Source organism: Oryza brachyantha, chromosome 10 (genome assembly GCF_000231095.2).
Source record: "Oryza brachyantha chromosome 10, ObraRS2, whole genome shotgun sequence".
Classification (NCBI taxonomy): Eukaryota; Viridiplantae; Streptophyta; class Magnoliopsida; order Poales; family Poaceae; genus Oryza; species Oryza brachyantha.
Window position 1 is genome coordinate 9,569,246 of NC_023172.2, and position 15,799 is coordinate 9,585,044.

The 15,799-nt window shown below is 37.3% G+C and overlaps 1 protein-coding gene across 1 annotated transcript; it reads left to right on the forward strand.

The window, feature by feature from the left end:
* The first annotated feature begins 449 nt into the window (after positions 1-449).
* On the forward strand, positions 450-2,524 carry LOC102707525 (homeobox-leucine zipper protein HOX23). Its single transcript, XM_040528292.1, has 2 exons — positions 450-1,175; positions 1,493-2,524. The coding sequence occupies exons 1-2, from the start codon at positions 573-575 to the stop codon at positions 1,976-1,978; spliced, it is 1,089 nt and encodes a 362-aa protein (XP_040384226.1). The 5' UTR covers positions 450-572; the 3' UTR covers positions 1,979-2,524.
* The last annotated feature ends 13,275 nt before the right edge of the window (positions 2,525-15,799 follow it).

The window sequence follows — 15,799 nt, forward strand, 5'->3', positions numbered from 1 at the left end:
ATATATATAAACTCAACTCAAAATATTGATTTTAGTATTCAATACATGTGGTAATTTATATATAATCAACTATATAAAGAATAGTCAAAATGGCAACATATAAGTATATAAACTTGTTGTATTTTTAGCTATACATCGAGACAAAATATATATAAAGCCATGTTTACATGCGACCATTGAAAAAACTTTCGATCCATCAGTTAGACAACCGAAGCTGTCGATTATCTTTTATTGATAATATATCCGTACATTGCAACGGATCCCTAAAGAGAAATAAACATTTTTTTAAAAAAGAAGCCGCTTGATTATTTTTCTGATTTTTAGAAGTGATGTTCTTTTTTACGTGACGTGAGATAAGGAAGAGAAGAATGGACGATTCCGCTTTCAAGTATACATGAAAGAATAAGAATAAGAAAGAGAATTATGTTAATCTTACACTAATATTTCCATTTCCTCAGCACCACTCGTCTCACTCAACAAACCACGTCTCTCCGGGCGCTCCTCCAGTGTGTGTGATTGATAGATATAGTGCGTGCGTGCCCCATGCTCGTCCAGCTCCGGCTGCTCGGTTGATGAGGCCGGCGATGGCCAGCAACGGCGGCATGGCGTCCCCCTTCTTCCCCGCCAACTTCCTCCTCCAGATGCAGCAGCCTCTGCCGCACCACCACCACCAGCATCTCCAGGAGCTACAGCTCCACCACCACGACCACGACCACGGCCACGGCCACCACCTCCTGCCGCCGCCGCCGCCGCCGCTGAGCCCTTTCCTGCCGGAGCTGGGTGGCGGCGGCGGCATGGACCCCGCGGCGCCGCCGGGGGCGGCAATGTATGAGGCGAGCGGGGACGCGGCGTCGGAGGACGAGGAGGATGGGTGTGGGGGAGGCGGAGGCGGCGGCGGCGGCGGGGAGAAGAAGCGGCGGCTGAGCGTGGAGCAGGTGCGGACGCTGGAGCGGAGCTTCGAGTCCGGCAACAAGCTGGAGCCGGAGAGGAAGGCGCAGCTGGCGCGGGCGCTGGGGCTGCAGCCGCGCCAGGTCGCCATCTGGTTCCAGAACCGCCGCGCCAGGTGGAAGACGAAGCAGCTCGAGAAGGACTTCGACGCCCTCCGCCGCCAGCTCGACGCCGCCCGCTCCGAGAACGACGCCCTCCTCGCCCTCAACTCCAAGCTCCACGCCGAGGTACGTACATCCATGCATTCATTCATGCGTGCTGTGAATTAATGATCGAGATGATCGGTCGATCGCCATGGATGGATCTTGGTGAGCTTCTTGTGGTGATCTTTCCGCATGCAATGATTGGGGAGGAGAGATCCATGTGGGTTTCAGTGTCGCTAGTCTGCGAGAGAAAAGCGTTCGTGTCGGGATCGGTGCCGGCCATCGATCTGCCATCCCATGTCGGCTTCTGTCTCTCGCGGTGTCTGTGCGTGTCGCCGCATGATTGGCCGCCATTGCCGGGCATGAAGAAGCTTGGTTGATGTGTGAACGTACGTACACAGATCGTGGCGCTGAAGGGCGGAGCGGCGGCCGGAGGAGGAGGAGGAGGGAGCAGCTGCAGGCAGGAGGCGGCGTCGGAGCTGATCAACCTCAACGTCAAGGAGACGGAGGCGTCGTGCAGCAACCGCAGCGAGAACAGCTCCGAGATCAACCTCGACATCTCCAGGCCGGCGGCGGCGCCGCCGCCGCCGCCGCCGGCGGCGCCCAGCGAGAGCCCCGTCAACCACCACCGCGGCGGCGGCGGCATCCCATTCTACGCCTCCGTCGGTCGCGGCGGCGGCGTCGACATCGACCAGCTCCTCCTCCGCGGCGGCCACTCGCCGTCCCCAGCGGCCGTGCCGCCGCCCAAGATGGAGCTCGGGACAGGCAACAGCGGCGGCGACAGCACCGCCGCCGCCGCCGCCACCTTCGGCGGCCTACTCTGCGGCGCCGTCGACGAGCAGCCGCCGTTCTGGCCATGGGCCGACGGCCACCACCACTTCCACTGATCGCGCCCACCACGCCGCCGCCGCCGCGCTCACCATGATCGATCGATCGATCAGTGTGACCATGTGTCCATTTCTTGGCAAAATTGAGGAAGGAGGAGGAGATCGCTTACTACACCACCACGATGAGTGATCTTGAACAAAATTAAGCACATCAATTGATTACTTGTGTTGGATGAGGTAATTAATTAATTAAGAACATTATGTGAATGTGAGATGATCCAACATAACTTGAGTTAAGAAAGCCATGGGTGATATTGGGAATGTTGGATCAATGTTGATTATTTTTGGAGTCCAACTAGTAAGTTTTTTTTCTTGTTCTTTTGATTTCTTTTTTTAAATCATTTTTACCTCCATTACTTTTTTTGTCATGTTTCATATAATAGGTGATTAAATTTGTGAGGCAGTGTGGTTAATTACATTTCTGTATAGGAGATCATGGCAGTATCAAGTTTGGTATACTTATAAGTTAATTTTGTCCCCCTTCATATTCTAAGATGTGTGGATGATCTTCCTCATTACTGCAATTGAAATGGATCATCAATCAATAATAATAATAATTCTGTTGCTAATTAACCATTGCCAAAAATAAAAAAGAAAATATATTTTTTCTCTTGTGGGTTGATGCATGAGAGCTGGCTTGGTTGATATAATGTTGTACTATGGTGTGCGGTTGGTGTTTGGCATGTGGACCTCATCTTAGAGCCTACGAAACAGACAGAGTGTACAGACAGATTGTTGTGTAGTGGCCATTCAATTTCATTAGTTAATTAGTTTAATTTTATTGCTACTAGTTTCTTGTCATGGAGCCTAATGAAATAAAAACCGTAAAAACTAATTTGTCCACATATGAAGTTTAGAAGCTAGTTTTACCACTTTTGTCCACATATGAAGTTTATTTTGAGCGATTAAGGTCAAAATGAGGAATTGTTGTGAATTTGGGATCGTTTGAGATGAAAAGGTACATGTAAACAAATCAAATGGAGAAATTAAACGTTGTGATTGGTTCAAATAAGGAGGCAGGTTTGAAACAAAATATACACTATTTGTTTAGACGATGGGATTCAAGGGAATATTTATTGCTGTTTTTCACAGAAGGATCTGACACAATTTGGTAAATTGCAAGTGCTTTTTATTATAATTTGTTTCTATAGACCTTCATGGAAAAAAAAATATAGCTGGCCACGGTTGCCTAAATAGTTGAAGGAAATGTTTGAGACCTAAAAACGCATGCTAATTATGTCGAATTGATTAAACTAGCATTAATTGTTGTCTTTTTTTTTAGAACCATTAATTGTTGTCTTTCGAATAGTTTGTTGCCTAAACACTCTTAGTGAGGGTACAACTGTAATTAGAAATCGATCTTTAATTACTAATTGACGGCTGGGCCTGACTTGTTTGCATTCGAGGCCCATAAGGACCCATTTCATTCTATTTTCGTGCGCTGTCAGCCAAAAAATATTCACAATCTTCATTGATTTAAACGGACAATGCCAAATTTGTAATTATGTTTTTTTAATATGGCTAAAACCACCACTGAAATTAGTATGATGGTGAAGCTGACCTGGGTTTTAAGGTTCGTGAAAAAAATAATTGGATTTGTAGTTTAGGATAAAAAATAGACTATGATAAAAGTTTCAGGTTTAAATATGGATTCTACCATTGTAAATATAACCATGTGACTTTCGGTCATCATTTAACAATTTGAAATTTATTGATAATGTTAGCTATATACGTTAGACCCCTTAATTATAGCCTCGGTTTGGTATTAGTCCCTCAACTTTAAATCTGGTTCGATAATGATCCCTAAACTGTTAAAGTTATTCATATTTCATCCTTTGGCTTTACCTGAGCAATGATATAGCACTTTCCTTTTTATTTCCTTGATGACATACCAAAGTCAGGTTAAGTTCATAACTGAGAGATCAAATTTGAACTTTTCTTCTAAAGTTAAAACAATAATAAAATATTTATGAGCGGAAATGGAGGAATTTGCACCAATCGTGCACGGGGAAATCATTCAAAGTACTATATACTTAGCTAGAGTGCACCAAATTGTCTCGAAAGCCACCACGGTTATCGCGCTGTGAAACCGTAAAACCATGAAAAAAAACCACAATAATCGTGCGCCGTTGAGTGACAGCTTCGAAGGTCTTTGCGGTTTTATAAATCCTGCACTTAGCCACGTTATTATGTTCACTTTGTGACTACAAGACAGAAAATGTACTACTACAAAGTAAATGGTTCATAGGATTAAGATTTCCTTCTTGCAAAAACTAATTGCATATAATTAAGACACTGCTTGCACATTTATGTATTTCACTCTGTAACCAAGCAAGAAAAAACACATGAAAATTTGACGGGAGACCAGAATACTAATCCGGAGCCATCTAGGTGATAAATATTGATTAGCCTTAAGTACATCACTCCAGTCCTATGTATCATACCAAACTAAACAGTGCTTCTGCTCCCTAACAGTGTGGCACATGGTGCTTTGCCCAATTCTTAATCAACCCAACTGCACATGCACAGTTGGTTGCTTTGATGAGCTAGGACAGTATGAGAGCTAATCTCCAGTAAAAAAAATAATCATTTTTCGATGCTAGTTAATTAACATATACCACTATAAGTTAAACTTTGACTCTTACAATGTGGATTTTAACTAGGCATACCCAAACCATGCAGCCAACTTTGTCCTGACAAAATGTAAATGGTATTATATTTGTGTAACTTATATGAGAGCTCTATCTATTCATTATTATTTTTTTGTAAGTTATATTTTAACTTTAGAAATTAAGTCTTTAGCGGTACACTTTGACTATTACTTTCCTTACCGTATATTTTTTATAATAAAAACCCAACATTGTGTGAACAGACTTTGAAGTTTGAATTTATTATAAATTTTATAAGGTAAGTGTACTTGTATTTTAACTAAGGATGATCCAAATATTTCAAATTTGTTTTTAAATTTGAAATCAGAATAAGCTTTACAAATAAAAAGTGAACGGAGGGACTAGTAACCACCGTTGTATTTAATCGACTTTGGAAAATCCAAAACACCTCTTACTTTACTTAAGGGAGTATATATATTTGTTTCGACAAAAGTTACAGATATGTATTGTATCAAGATTCCCTCTTGGAATTTATGTTCTAGTATGGTTCTTGAATTCTCTTCTGATATAAAAAACGTTATGTTTAATAAGTTGACTGCCACAGTTTAGCACTAAATAATTAACTGCGTACGGTGCAGAATAATATACCAAACAAATTAATTGTTATGTAGTACTAATGACACGATTAATGCAGCGTGTTAGCTAGCAAACTCAACTTTAGCTAAGCTAATTTTGTGCAGCTAACCTAGCTACCAAAATTACGTACATATATTGACACCTAGCTAGCTAGTTCCATTAATCTGTGGGCATTGCAGGTGAATTAAGGACAGTAGAGCTAGAACAGATTAATTAGCATGATTAATTACGAACTAAATTAGACAGTGGTTGCGTACGGCTGTGCACGTACGTACATTTATACGTACAGTGTATTGCCAGCTCATAACGGTATATGTACAGAGATGGTGTGTGTACGTGTGTATATATAGTGACAAATTAAATCGCATATATGTACCCACTACACATACATTGTACCTTGTAGATAGACAGTAGATGTATACGTACAATGTATGTACGTACTATGTATAGCACTGCCCGACATGTACGTACGTACGTATATAGCATGTATATGCAGTGCATGGCCTAAATTGGTTGATTCTTTTACAGTACTGCATATTTTGCACGACGTGATATATATTTAATTAGCACAACGTTTGTTTGTTCGGACAAGGCGACGAACGGCGACCTGCAGCTGGATGGCTACTAAGCATGCGTCAGGCCATGAGCATTCAACAACGTGGTAAATGAGGTGTTTTTTATATTATAAGATGTTTTGATACGATTTGAATTAATTTATATATCAATGAACGTAGTTTGTACGCGTCAAGATTATTGCATCCATATGAATATAGGGACAGCAGTAGAGCTAGCACCACTGTCGAGGCTAGGTGATTAGTAGTGTTTTCCGTTATCGCAATTTTTTCTTCAAAGTCACTTATGGTGATTTATTGTGGAGGTGGCAAAGAACTGAGTGTAGACAGCTGCCCGACCTACCTGAGAAGGTAGATCCACCGTTATCAGAGAGGATCGGAACATTTTATGATATAAAATAGATATAATATTCTAGGAAACTAGTAGTTAGCTATAATTTTGACGTTAGACATGTTTTTGGGAAAACATGACCAACAGTTCTTCATGTTTTCACACGAGATCAGGGTTCTATATGCCTTAATGCACTTGCATTCATTTAACTAATAAATAAATCACATAATTTGTACCAAGAATCATGTGCATTTATCCTACATACATATCTCTAAAAGTTACAAATAAACTAACAAGTGATAGCTATTATTTTTATTTTCCATAATAACCTAACTGAACAACGTACAAATATATCCTTATATGTCTACAGATCAATCTAATCAAAAATACCGTCCTCATGTCAAATTTATCATATAATAACCTAACTGAACAACGTACAAATATATCCTTACATGTCTACAGATCAATCTCCTCGAAAATACCGTCCTCATGTCAAATTTATCATATAAACATGTACCTACAAACTATTTTTACCTAATAAACTATTATAAGTTTATTTTTCCCTACTTTTTTCACTAATGAATTTTTAATTATTCGCAAATTTATTTTTTATCTATTTCTTGCACCAAACTTCACTAAGAATTAATCTCTAACACATGTAATTTTTAACGAAATTTTCTCTTTTTTTGGGATTCGCCTCAAATTTAGACGGCCATACCCACGACATACCGACACCGTCTCTCAGCGGATACCCCAGTTACCACAACGGTAACCACAGTAAGGTGAACCCTTGTACAATGTTTATGGTTCATATTTTTTATTAATTTTTGAATTAAATTATATTAAAAATTGACTAGATTTCCAACAATGTATAGATATATGGTATTTCTAGGGAAAAACTTAGTTCAAATATACTAGATATCTCATATTTAGGACACAGACAATATCAGTATCTAAAATAATATATAGTTTTATGATCCCAAAGGAGCTAGCACCTAGGATCATTTCCAAGGGATCATGATCCGGTGCAGTTTGCAACTTAAGCGGCTGTACTAGTACCATCGGATAAAAAAAACCAGCGGTTCAGATGGATGATTCACTGTAGCACCAAATTTTACTGTAGCAACAAATTTTTTTTACGTACCATGACTGTGTATATAGACCGTGTGATCAAAATATGGATGGCTCTTATTGTGCGGTTGCAATAGCAACAGCACATGATCTCAATCCATTTCCAAGGCATCTAGAGAGGAGAGGTTGCATGTTGATAAGCTTAGGCCCGTTTAGTTCCCAAAAATTTTTAGAAAAGGGGTCACCGGCGCGTACGGTCACACATTTAAAGTATTAAACGTAGTCTAATTATAAAATAAATTTCAGGTTCCTCCTAGAAACTGCGAGAAAAATCTTTTGAGTCTAATGAATCCATCATTAGCACATGTTGGTTACTGTAGCACTTATGACTAATCATGCACTAATTAGGCTCAAAAGATTAGTCTCACGATTTTTTCTATAATTGTGTAATTAGTTTTAATTTTCATCTATATTTAATGCTCTATTTAGATGTTCAATGATTTAATACGATGTTTTTAGAAAAAGTTTTTGGAAACTAAACAGGCTCCTGACATGCTACCAGGCAATAAGACATTTTGTCATGGCATGTGTGCCAGCCTAATTTGCAAATATTCCCCCTGTTCCTCAACTTTTTATTTAATTTAAAAAAAAGGTCATCAGGACGTACGTTGAGTTGGTTGCCGCGCTCATCTTAGTTTCATTTATATTTGGTGGTATTTAATTTAAACGGGATCTCAACGAGCATATACATGTCAATGTAAAATATATTATGCACATGCACATGGCATGTAGGGAAGCCCGGGGCAGTTGTGGCACATTAATTATTCTCCAAATGCATAAATAAGTTTCTTTCAAGTCAAAGTAAATTTGTTAGTTACCCTTTTTTTGGGGGGAAATTTGCTACTAATTACCTACTCTCGCTATTCCAAAATGTAAGCATTTCTAAGATTTAAATCATATACGAAAATATAAGTATTTATTATTTATCTATTAATCACTTCTCATCCAAAACCACATACCCTTATGCCTACATTCATTTCTTATTTAATAAGCACAGCGTAGTCTTTTGATTTCAATCTTAATCTCTGCTAAAACAAACTAGAAATACTTATGTGTTAAAACGGAAGTCCTGATTAAGAGACGTTAGATGCTCATTAGAAATGCGAGAAAAAAGGAATAGCTGAAAAAAAAACTAGAAGGATAAATTCAATGATATGTATTGGAGCTATTTTTTTCCGAACCACAAAAACAAACATAAGCGTCCATAACTTGCGCACACTTACCCTATAAACACACAGACGCAGACACGCACAACCTACCCCTAATATCAAATTCAAAAAATTACATCGGCATGCTTCAAAAATAACGAAGTCATCAATAATTACTCTTCAACCTTTTCTAAAACATAATATTGTGAATATCTAGTCTAGATATAGGGCTTCTTCGGATCACATGAATTTTATGGAATTTCGGAGGAAACAATTCAATTCCTCCAAAATTTCCGTAAAATTCCTCTAAACCGAAGAGGCTGGATTAAATGCCGTGGTTAGTGGGGGAAAAAAAGGAAAAATCTTACGAAGTCGATCAAGTTCAGCCGAGTTGTGGGCCTCAAGATGGGAGGATTAGTTGGGCCTAAACTCTTCTGATAAACTTGGTCTTAATTAGTACCAATTGACGTTTGGGCTAGATGAGCACTGTCAACGCAATCAACGGCCCAGATCAGGGCATATATTACGTGGAAACCCACCCCGTTTTGCAAGGCCGTATACGGCGTTATGATTTGAGGTAGAAAATTTTCACTCACAAGAAAATTATGTTCACGGAATAATTCTAGAAAGAGATATGAACTCTTTTTCTCTCTGGTAAAATCTCGTGAAATCAGGATTTGTTTTGCACAGCCCTACCTATTTTTTTCTTGTGAGCCAGATTAAAAGTAAGGCGCCAGATTCGATGCAGCACAATGTATATATTTTTGGTGTTTAAATTTTGGTCTAAAATATAGCTATTTATCACCTACTTCCTCATCTAAACTAATCACAATCATCCTTTTTAAATTTACTCCCCTGCTTTCTCTTGTTCAGCTAATCGTAATATTTTCCATTTAGTTGTAGATACTTTTCTAATATATTTCTAACTCTAAAAATACTTATATTTTAGAACATGCGAGTAGAAGAGGACTAAATAAAGTGTCACTTATTTTGTTCTCCAATGTTGTGGCAGCTGGAGGAAAGTTTCATCCGTTCTTGTCAGCTCCATGTATGCTTGGGTGTACTAAACCATAGCCTTTAGATTGTAATTAAGCTGTTGCAGCTCAGAAGTGATGAACACCATGACGACTAAAAATGGATGGGGTCACTCATGAGATCACTAAACCACTATGTTTATTCCATAAAGAAATACACACTGTTTTGTTATAACTTGACATTACCATGCTTACCAGCTGATCCTGGTATTACACTACATTACAATAACAGCAGCTATGAAATCATAGAAAATATGCTTGTTTTCCAGGAAGTTGCACATGGTCTCACATTATGACCATTACAGAAAATGCTACTTTTTTTCAGCTTAAGATAAATAAGATGTGTGCTCCTGTTAAAATAATTAATGCATGGTTAGTTGGCGGCTTACCAGCTTGTTTGTCCTTTTTTTTTATGAAAAGGGATATTGATATGCTTGTGTAGGAAGTCATTTTCATCGGCCTTAACTATTAGTTAATAATTCCCCATGGCAATGATGTTAATATAAGCATTTTATAAAAAAACTGGACATTGACAGCATCCCTAGTCTCATTTTCCCCCAACTTTAATTTACACAAAACTTTATTGAAAATGATCATTTTTTAATGAAAAGTGTATGATTCTGTGTTTTCCAGAAGTAGGGTTGATATAATGCATAGTTTTACATGTAAACATGATTGAAAGGAATGGCATTTCTTGGCTAACACAGACATGCTCATGCATCTTAGGCTCCCATGTTTTGCAGTTTTAATTGCTTATAAGCCAAAATTTAAATTTTAAAACTTAATTTTAGACTTGATTTGTGGTTTTTCATCGTGGTTTGTTTTACAACTTTTGCTTTTGAGTCGCTATGGACACGTATATAAAAGTTCTACCTATAAATTATTTTTCGTTTGCAAAAACGTGTTTTCAAAAAGATGGGGAGCCTCCTTTGATTAATTGGTTTGAAATTTTCAGGGTTTGTGGATCACATTTGTCATCACTGGGCCAGCATGTAGCAGTACTAGCTAGTGGTGTGTGATCTTAATATGATTGGACATATACATTTAGTTGAAACAGAAGGCTGCACTATTTGTCGTCATGAAGACAGCCGCTGAAAACTGGAAAAGAACCATAGTGGTGATTGCCTAACACAATTTGTCCTTTGTCTCCAGTCTTTCAGAACAAAAACAAAATGATCCCTGCAAAGCTGCTAGCTAATCCACCACTAGGTTGAGCCACTCTTGCTTTGATCACCTTCTGATTTCTTCTCTGCATTATGCCTCTTTTTCTTTTTCTTTAAGGAAAGGCCCTACTTCTGTGATTTCGTTGACAAAAATGGCGCATAATACAGCTTTTCTTCAGATAAACTACTTGATAAAAGGGGGGGAAATTATGTGTTAGCCTTTCAGAGCAACAAATGGAAGATGGAGGACACAACGACGACATGAATCATGGGCCCATCAGTAGCCTGGGCCTGGTCTATATTACAGTGGTGACCCCACTATATATACAGACACAATATATACATGTATAAACATATATATTTGAACTATGAGTATAGTATGCCTCGGAATTTTTTTATTTTTTAAACCTTTCAAATAAATAATTTTAGTACTAGACCAAAAGGTTCATATGTGAAAATATTTTTCTTCGAGATCTAGTAATAAAATTATTTATTAAAAATGTTTAAATAATAAAATAATCCTCTGGCTCGAGTATCAGTGAAATCCTAACTCTTTTGCCATGTCACCTCTCAACTGTATTGGGGCAAAAGAAACATCAATCCGGTGAAAACAGGGCGTAGCTATCTATAACCCAGAAACCTGGTCCAAAATTTTTTTTAGCCATAGTTCGTCTATTTTCACCACCGCATGTGCACCACCTCAATGTAAATTCAAGCATCACTTGGTTCAAAGTATATTATAGCAACCAAGTGACACTTCTTTCTACTTTGCTTTAGCTCCGCACCTGGGTGAAAAGAGGGAAAACCCAACTAATATTACAAGTCTCAAAATCTATAGGGCTATAGTAATATTACAGTATAATGGTCATGCCAGGTCAGCCTCCCAAAATAAAAACACAAAAAAAGGCAGAAAATGGCGCTTGTTTACAGCAGCATTCATGTGAGTGTGTGTGTGTGTGTTTTCATTCTGCAAGTTGCATCACACTTTGCAGGACAGGATCACCAACCTCATGCCTTGCCATCAGGCAGCTCGTGACTGAAACACACAGGAGGCGAAAAAACGCAAGAAAGTTCAGTCATGACAACGCATCAAAATCAAACCTCCAAAAGTTCAGAGAACGACGGCCAGCCAGGGCAATTCATCAATCGTCACAGATCCATCTGTATATGCACCGATGCATGCAAGAAAATATCAGGGAAAAAAAAGCATGTGCCATCTTGTTATCTTTGTAGAACCTGCGGTGATTGTTAACTGTATATTTACAAACAAAAATTTAATATATAAATAAAACTTTCATATACGTATTCTCGACGATCTAAAGTCGAGGCTAGAAAATAAACTTATATAAAAAATATCAAAATAATCTCTAAATTTAAGATTAAGAATTTAAATTTGGGCTTATAATCATAAACAGAAGCGAAAAGAGTGATGCAACTGTGCAAAGCATGGAGATGCTAAAGAGGCAGGATCAAAGAACATCCTTTTATGTTCTTCCTTGACAGAGAATTGCATTTTCTTTATGTTAGAAATTAGATTGAGAATATGGCACTGATGTGGTAATGGAGTCGCAGGTGGATATATACCTACATTTATTCAAATCCGAGTGTCCACAATAAATCATTATGTGCATCTCTACTTGGTCAAAACTTTACAAGTTAATTAAAGTTATGGTTTCATTATCCTTAAAAAATTTAGAGGCCGCACTTTGGTTCAACAAGGATATGTATACCCAAAATAATTCACCCAATGTTGGTAACTTTTTTTTTCTAGTTTTACAGTCTTATGGGTTTCTATAAAAAAATGCACTGTTCTTTTACAAATCATCATGAACTGAAATTTATTAAAGAAAACATGACGCGTAGGAACTAACGAAGGATATAACAATCAAAGTGGTTCATATTATCGATAATTATTGGTCCATAAGGCGATCAGAACATACTTAGGGGCTATTTGTTTGGAGGGACTAATCCATAAGTCTCTCTACTTTAGTCCCTTTTAGCCCCTAAAATACCAAACAAATAGTGAAGATGCTACTTAACTAAAACTATCTATAAGTTCCTAGTGGAGGTGCTAAAAGGGACTACAGACCTATAATACACATACTCTACTACTTTATACCTATAGTTATATGTGTATAATGTGTACTATTGAGTAGGTTATTTAATGAGATTTTAGTCCCTCCGAACAAACAGGGTAGGACTAAAAGGGACTTATATTTTAGTCCTAGAACTAAATTAATTTTAGTCCAAGGACTTATGGAAATAAACAGTGGTATAGTCTTTTTGGTTGAATAAAATGTTAACATGATCGACATACAGTAATGCTGATCTAGAATTGATGGCATTGGTGGTCGATCGACTTGTGGATCAATTATAGGCAATTATGGTTGCGCCATGAGGAGTTAATGCAGGCGATATTAATGTATAACACGGAAATCAACTGAGCCGGCCTTAAAAGTTTAATCCAATGGCAAACCAAACCAAATATACTATTTTTTTTCTTCGTTTAAAAATATAAGACACGGTTAGAACCATCTCCTCTTTTTTAGATTATCTTTCTGTATCCATGTACGTAATATGGCTGAGTATTTTGATGGCGAAGAATTTAAAATAAATTAAATTTAGAAGAGATATATATGCTAGTTAATACATGTTTACATACATGTCTTTATATTATATATATGAGACAGAAAAAATAGTTATGTCTTGTATTTTAAAACAGGGAAAAGTAGGTACCGGGAGTAATCTGGAGTGCTAAACTTTGACCAACTGGAAAAAAAAATTATTGAGGTGGCGCTGCGCGATGTAAGGAGAGAAAAATATATTTAATTATAGTCAGTATGGATGAAATTTACAGATATTAAGTATAATTACACGGTAGCCCAAGGCATGATGCCTCAGGGTTTTTTTACGACATTGACTTTCTTTTTTATGTTTTAACCCTTCGTTTTATTTAATAATTTTGTCTAAATATACAAAATTATAAATCATATTTAAATTTACTTTAGTAATAAATCAAATCATAATAAAAAAATGTCAATAATTATATAAATTTTTTGAATAAGATGAAGAATCGAACGTAGATAAAAAGTCAACTGCGTTAAAAAATATCTAAGGGATAGTGTTAAAGCTAGAAAAAACACGAATGCATGATCCTCGAGTTCTCCACTGACCTTGAATTGTTCTTCACTAATTCATGGTCACATATATTATCAATTATGCTGATACTCCTACATTTATGTGGAGATGCACCTGCAAAATAAATTTTGGCAGGTGATCAGGTGCCAATTCAAGAACAGGCCAGGAAATTAATGATGCACTGAGGTCATGCACATGTCATGCTAAGAGATCAATGTTATGTCATGGCACCAACGTATTATTTTCAAAAAACACATTTTGTGCATAATATGAGTTGACTTTGTTAGAAAAAAAAAGGATGAGATCTAAACATAAAATATTATGCTTGTTGACATTAGAAGCTTCAACATATGCCTTTTTTAAGGGCATAAATGGCACCTTTGCATTAAGAGTGGCACATGTAGCTAAACACACGTTGACCAGTGGACACAGCATACTACCTTGCTAGCTGTTGAGATTCTGACTGAAACACTACGGAGGTGATTGTTTGGCATCGAAATAGTCATATTTGTAAACCAAAAATCATTTATGAATAAAATTTTTATATACATATTCTTGGTGATTCAAAAGTTAACGCTGGAAAATAAACTTCGGTTAAAAAATCGTAAAACCAGCTTCAAATTTAAATTTTGTCTTATAAGTATAAGAAGAAATGAAAAGATGTGGTGCATCTCGACAAAACAGTGACAGTTCATCGGGTAAATGATGGGTGATTATTTTGGAGATGGTAATCATGCATAACCTGCCCTATCAATAAAACATAGATTGACTGATACAAATTCCCATTTTGACTAACACAAAATCCCATTTTGTTTCAACGATAGAAATGATGTGTGTTTGTTTCTACGTGGTAAGAAAATTACAGAAGGCTACAGGAGAAGTCATTTTCCAATCCTGACTAAAGAACAGTTCAAATTTTTCAAGCAGGAAAGAATGAAACAGATGGTGTAAACAGCAGCCGGGATTAAACTACTTGCTTAGACCAGGCAAGCACGCATGTGTGGCTGGCAAATTGCTGATTAACCTCTGTGTTTCAAATGATGTGTAGCTTTCGTATCTAAATCTGCTGGCAACGATCCTGACTTTGAAATTTCATATGTACTATGGTCTTTGGATCTTTCTCAAAACTTGTATGACTCTGCAGTTGAATGACAGTGATATTTCACAAAGAAAATATAGCATGCTGCAAATTTTTTCCTGGAATTTACTGACCAGTAGTACATGATCACCGGCCTGATCGAGTGATCACAGGAAGAAGAATAAGAAGAAGAAGAAGAACAGATAGTGTTCAAAAAATATGTTTGCAGTTGCAATAAAGACATCGGCTGCGTTCGCCCCTCCATAAGTTAACTTAACCTTTCGCGTGCATGTTTTCCGAATAGCTAAACGGTGTTTTTTTTAAAAAAAATCTACAGAAAAGTTGTTTTAAAAATCTATTAATCTATTTTATTTTTTAATAATAATAATTAATTAATTATGTACTAATAATTAGTATATTTTCTGTGCTGATAAGTTACCCACCTCTTGTCGAACGCGGCCATCATGGATAAACTCCCAGGCCCGATTTCATGTAAGGAGCGCACGCATTAATTAACAATTTTAATCTCATAATTTCACCATATGTGTGTATTTAGTTGAGATAGATTAATATATACAATTCTATGTGTATTCTTATCGGTATCAAAGCAGTACAATACTCCATTTGTATGTATTTACTCGAGATAGATTAATAGTTATATTTGAATTTTGAGAATTGTGCCATCTATAGAGGGATTAATCCATCACCTTTTCCTTTATGAGAAAATACACCATTTTTTTCATAAGCACAAACTAAACCAAAAGTATTCCTTTATGGAAGACAAATATATCTCCCCTTTGTGTAATACAGAGAGTGGATCAAAAGCGAAGAATCCGATTTATTCCTGGATCAAAGATACAATGCATCACCTTTTTTTTCTGAGAACGGAAGAAAGTGGATCAAAGTTCACCAAGAAAACATGTTTAATGTGAAAGGACATGTAGCTTATTGGTTGCAGTAATCTCCATAGGAGCATGAATT

What these genes read in the sequence shown, in the direction of transcription:
- LOC102707525 (XM_040528292.1), top strand. Translation starts at nt 573, where the DNA reads ATGAGGCCGGCGATGGCCAGCAACGGCGGCATGGCGTCCCCCTTCTTC. An exon ending in ACTCCAAGCTCCACGCCGAG is followed by an intron (nt 1,176 to 1,492) that starts GTACGTACATCC and finishes GTACGTACACAG; the next exon opens with ATCGTGGCGCTGAAGGGCGG.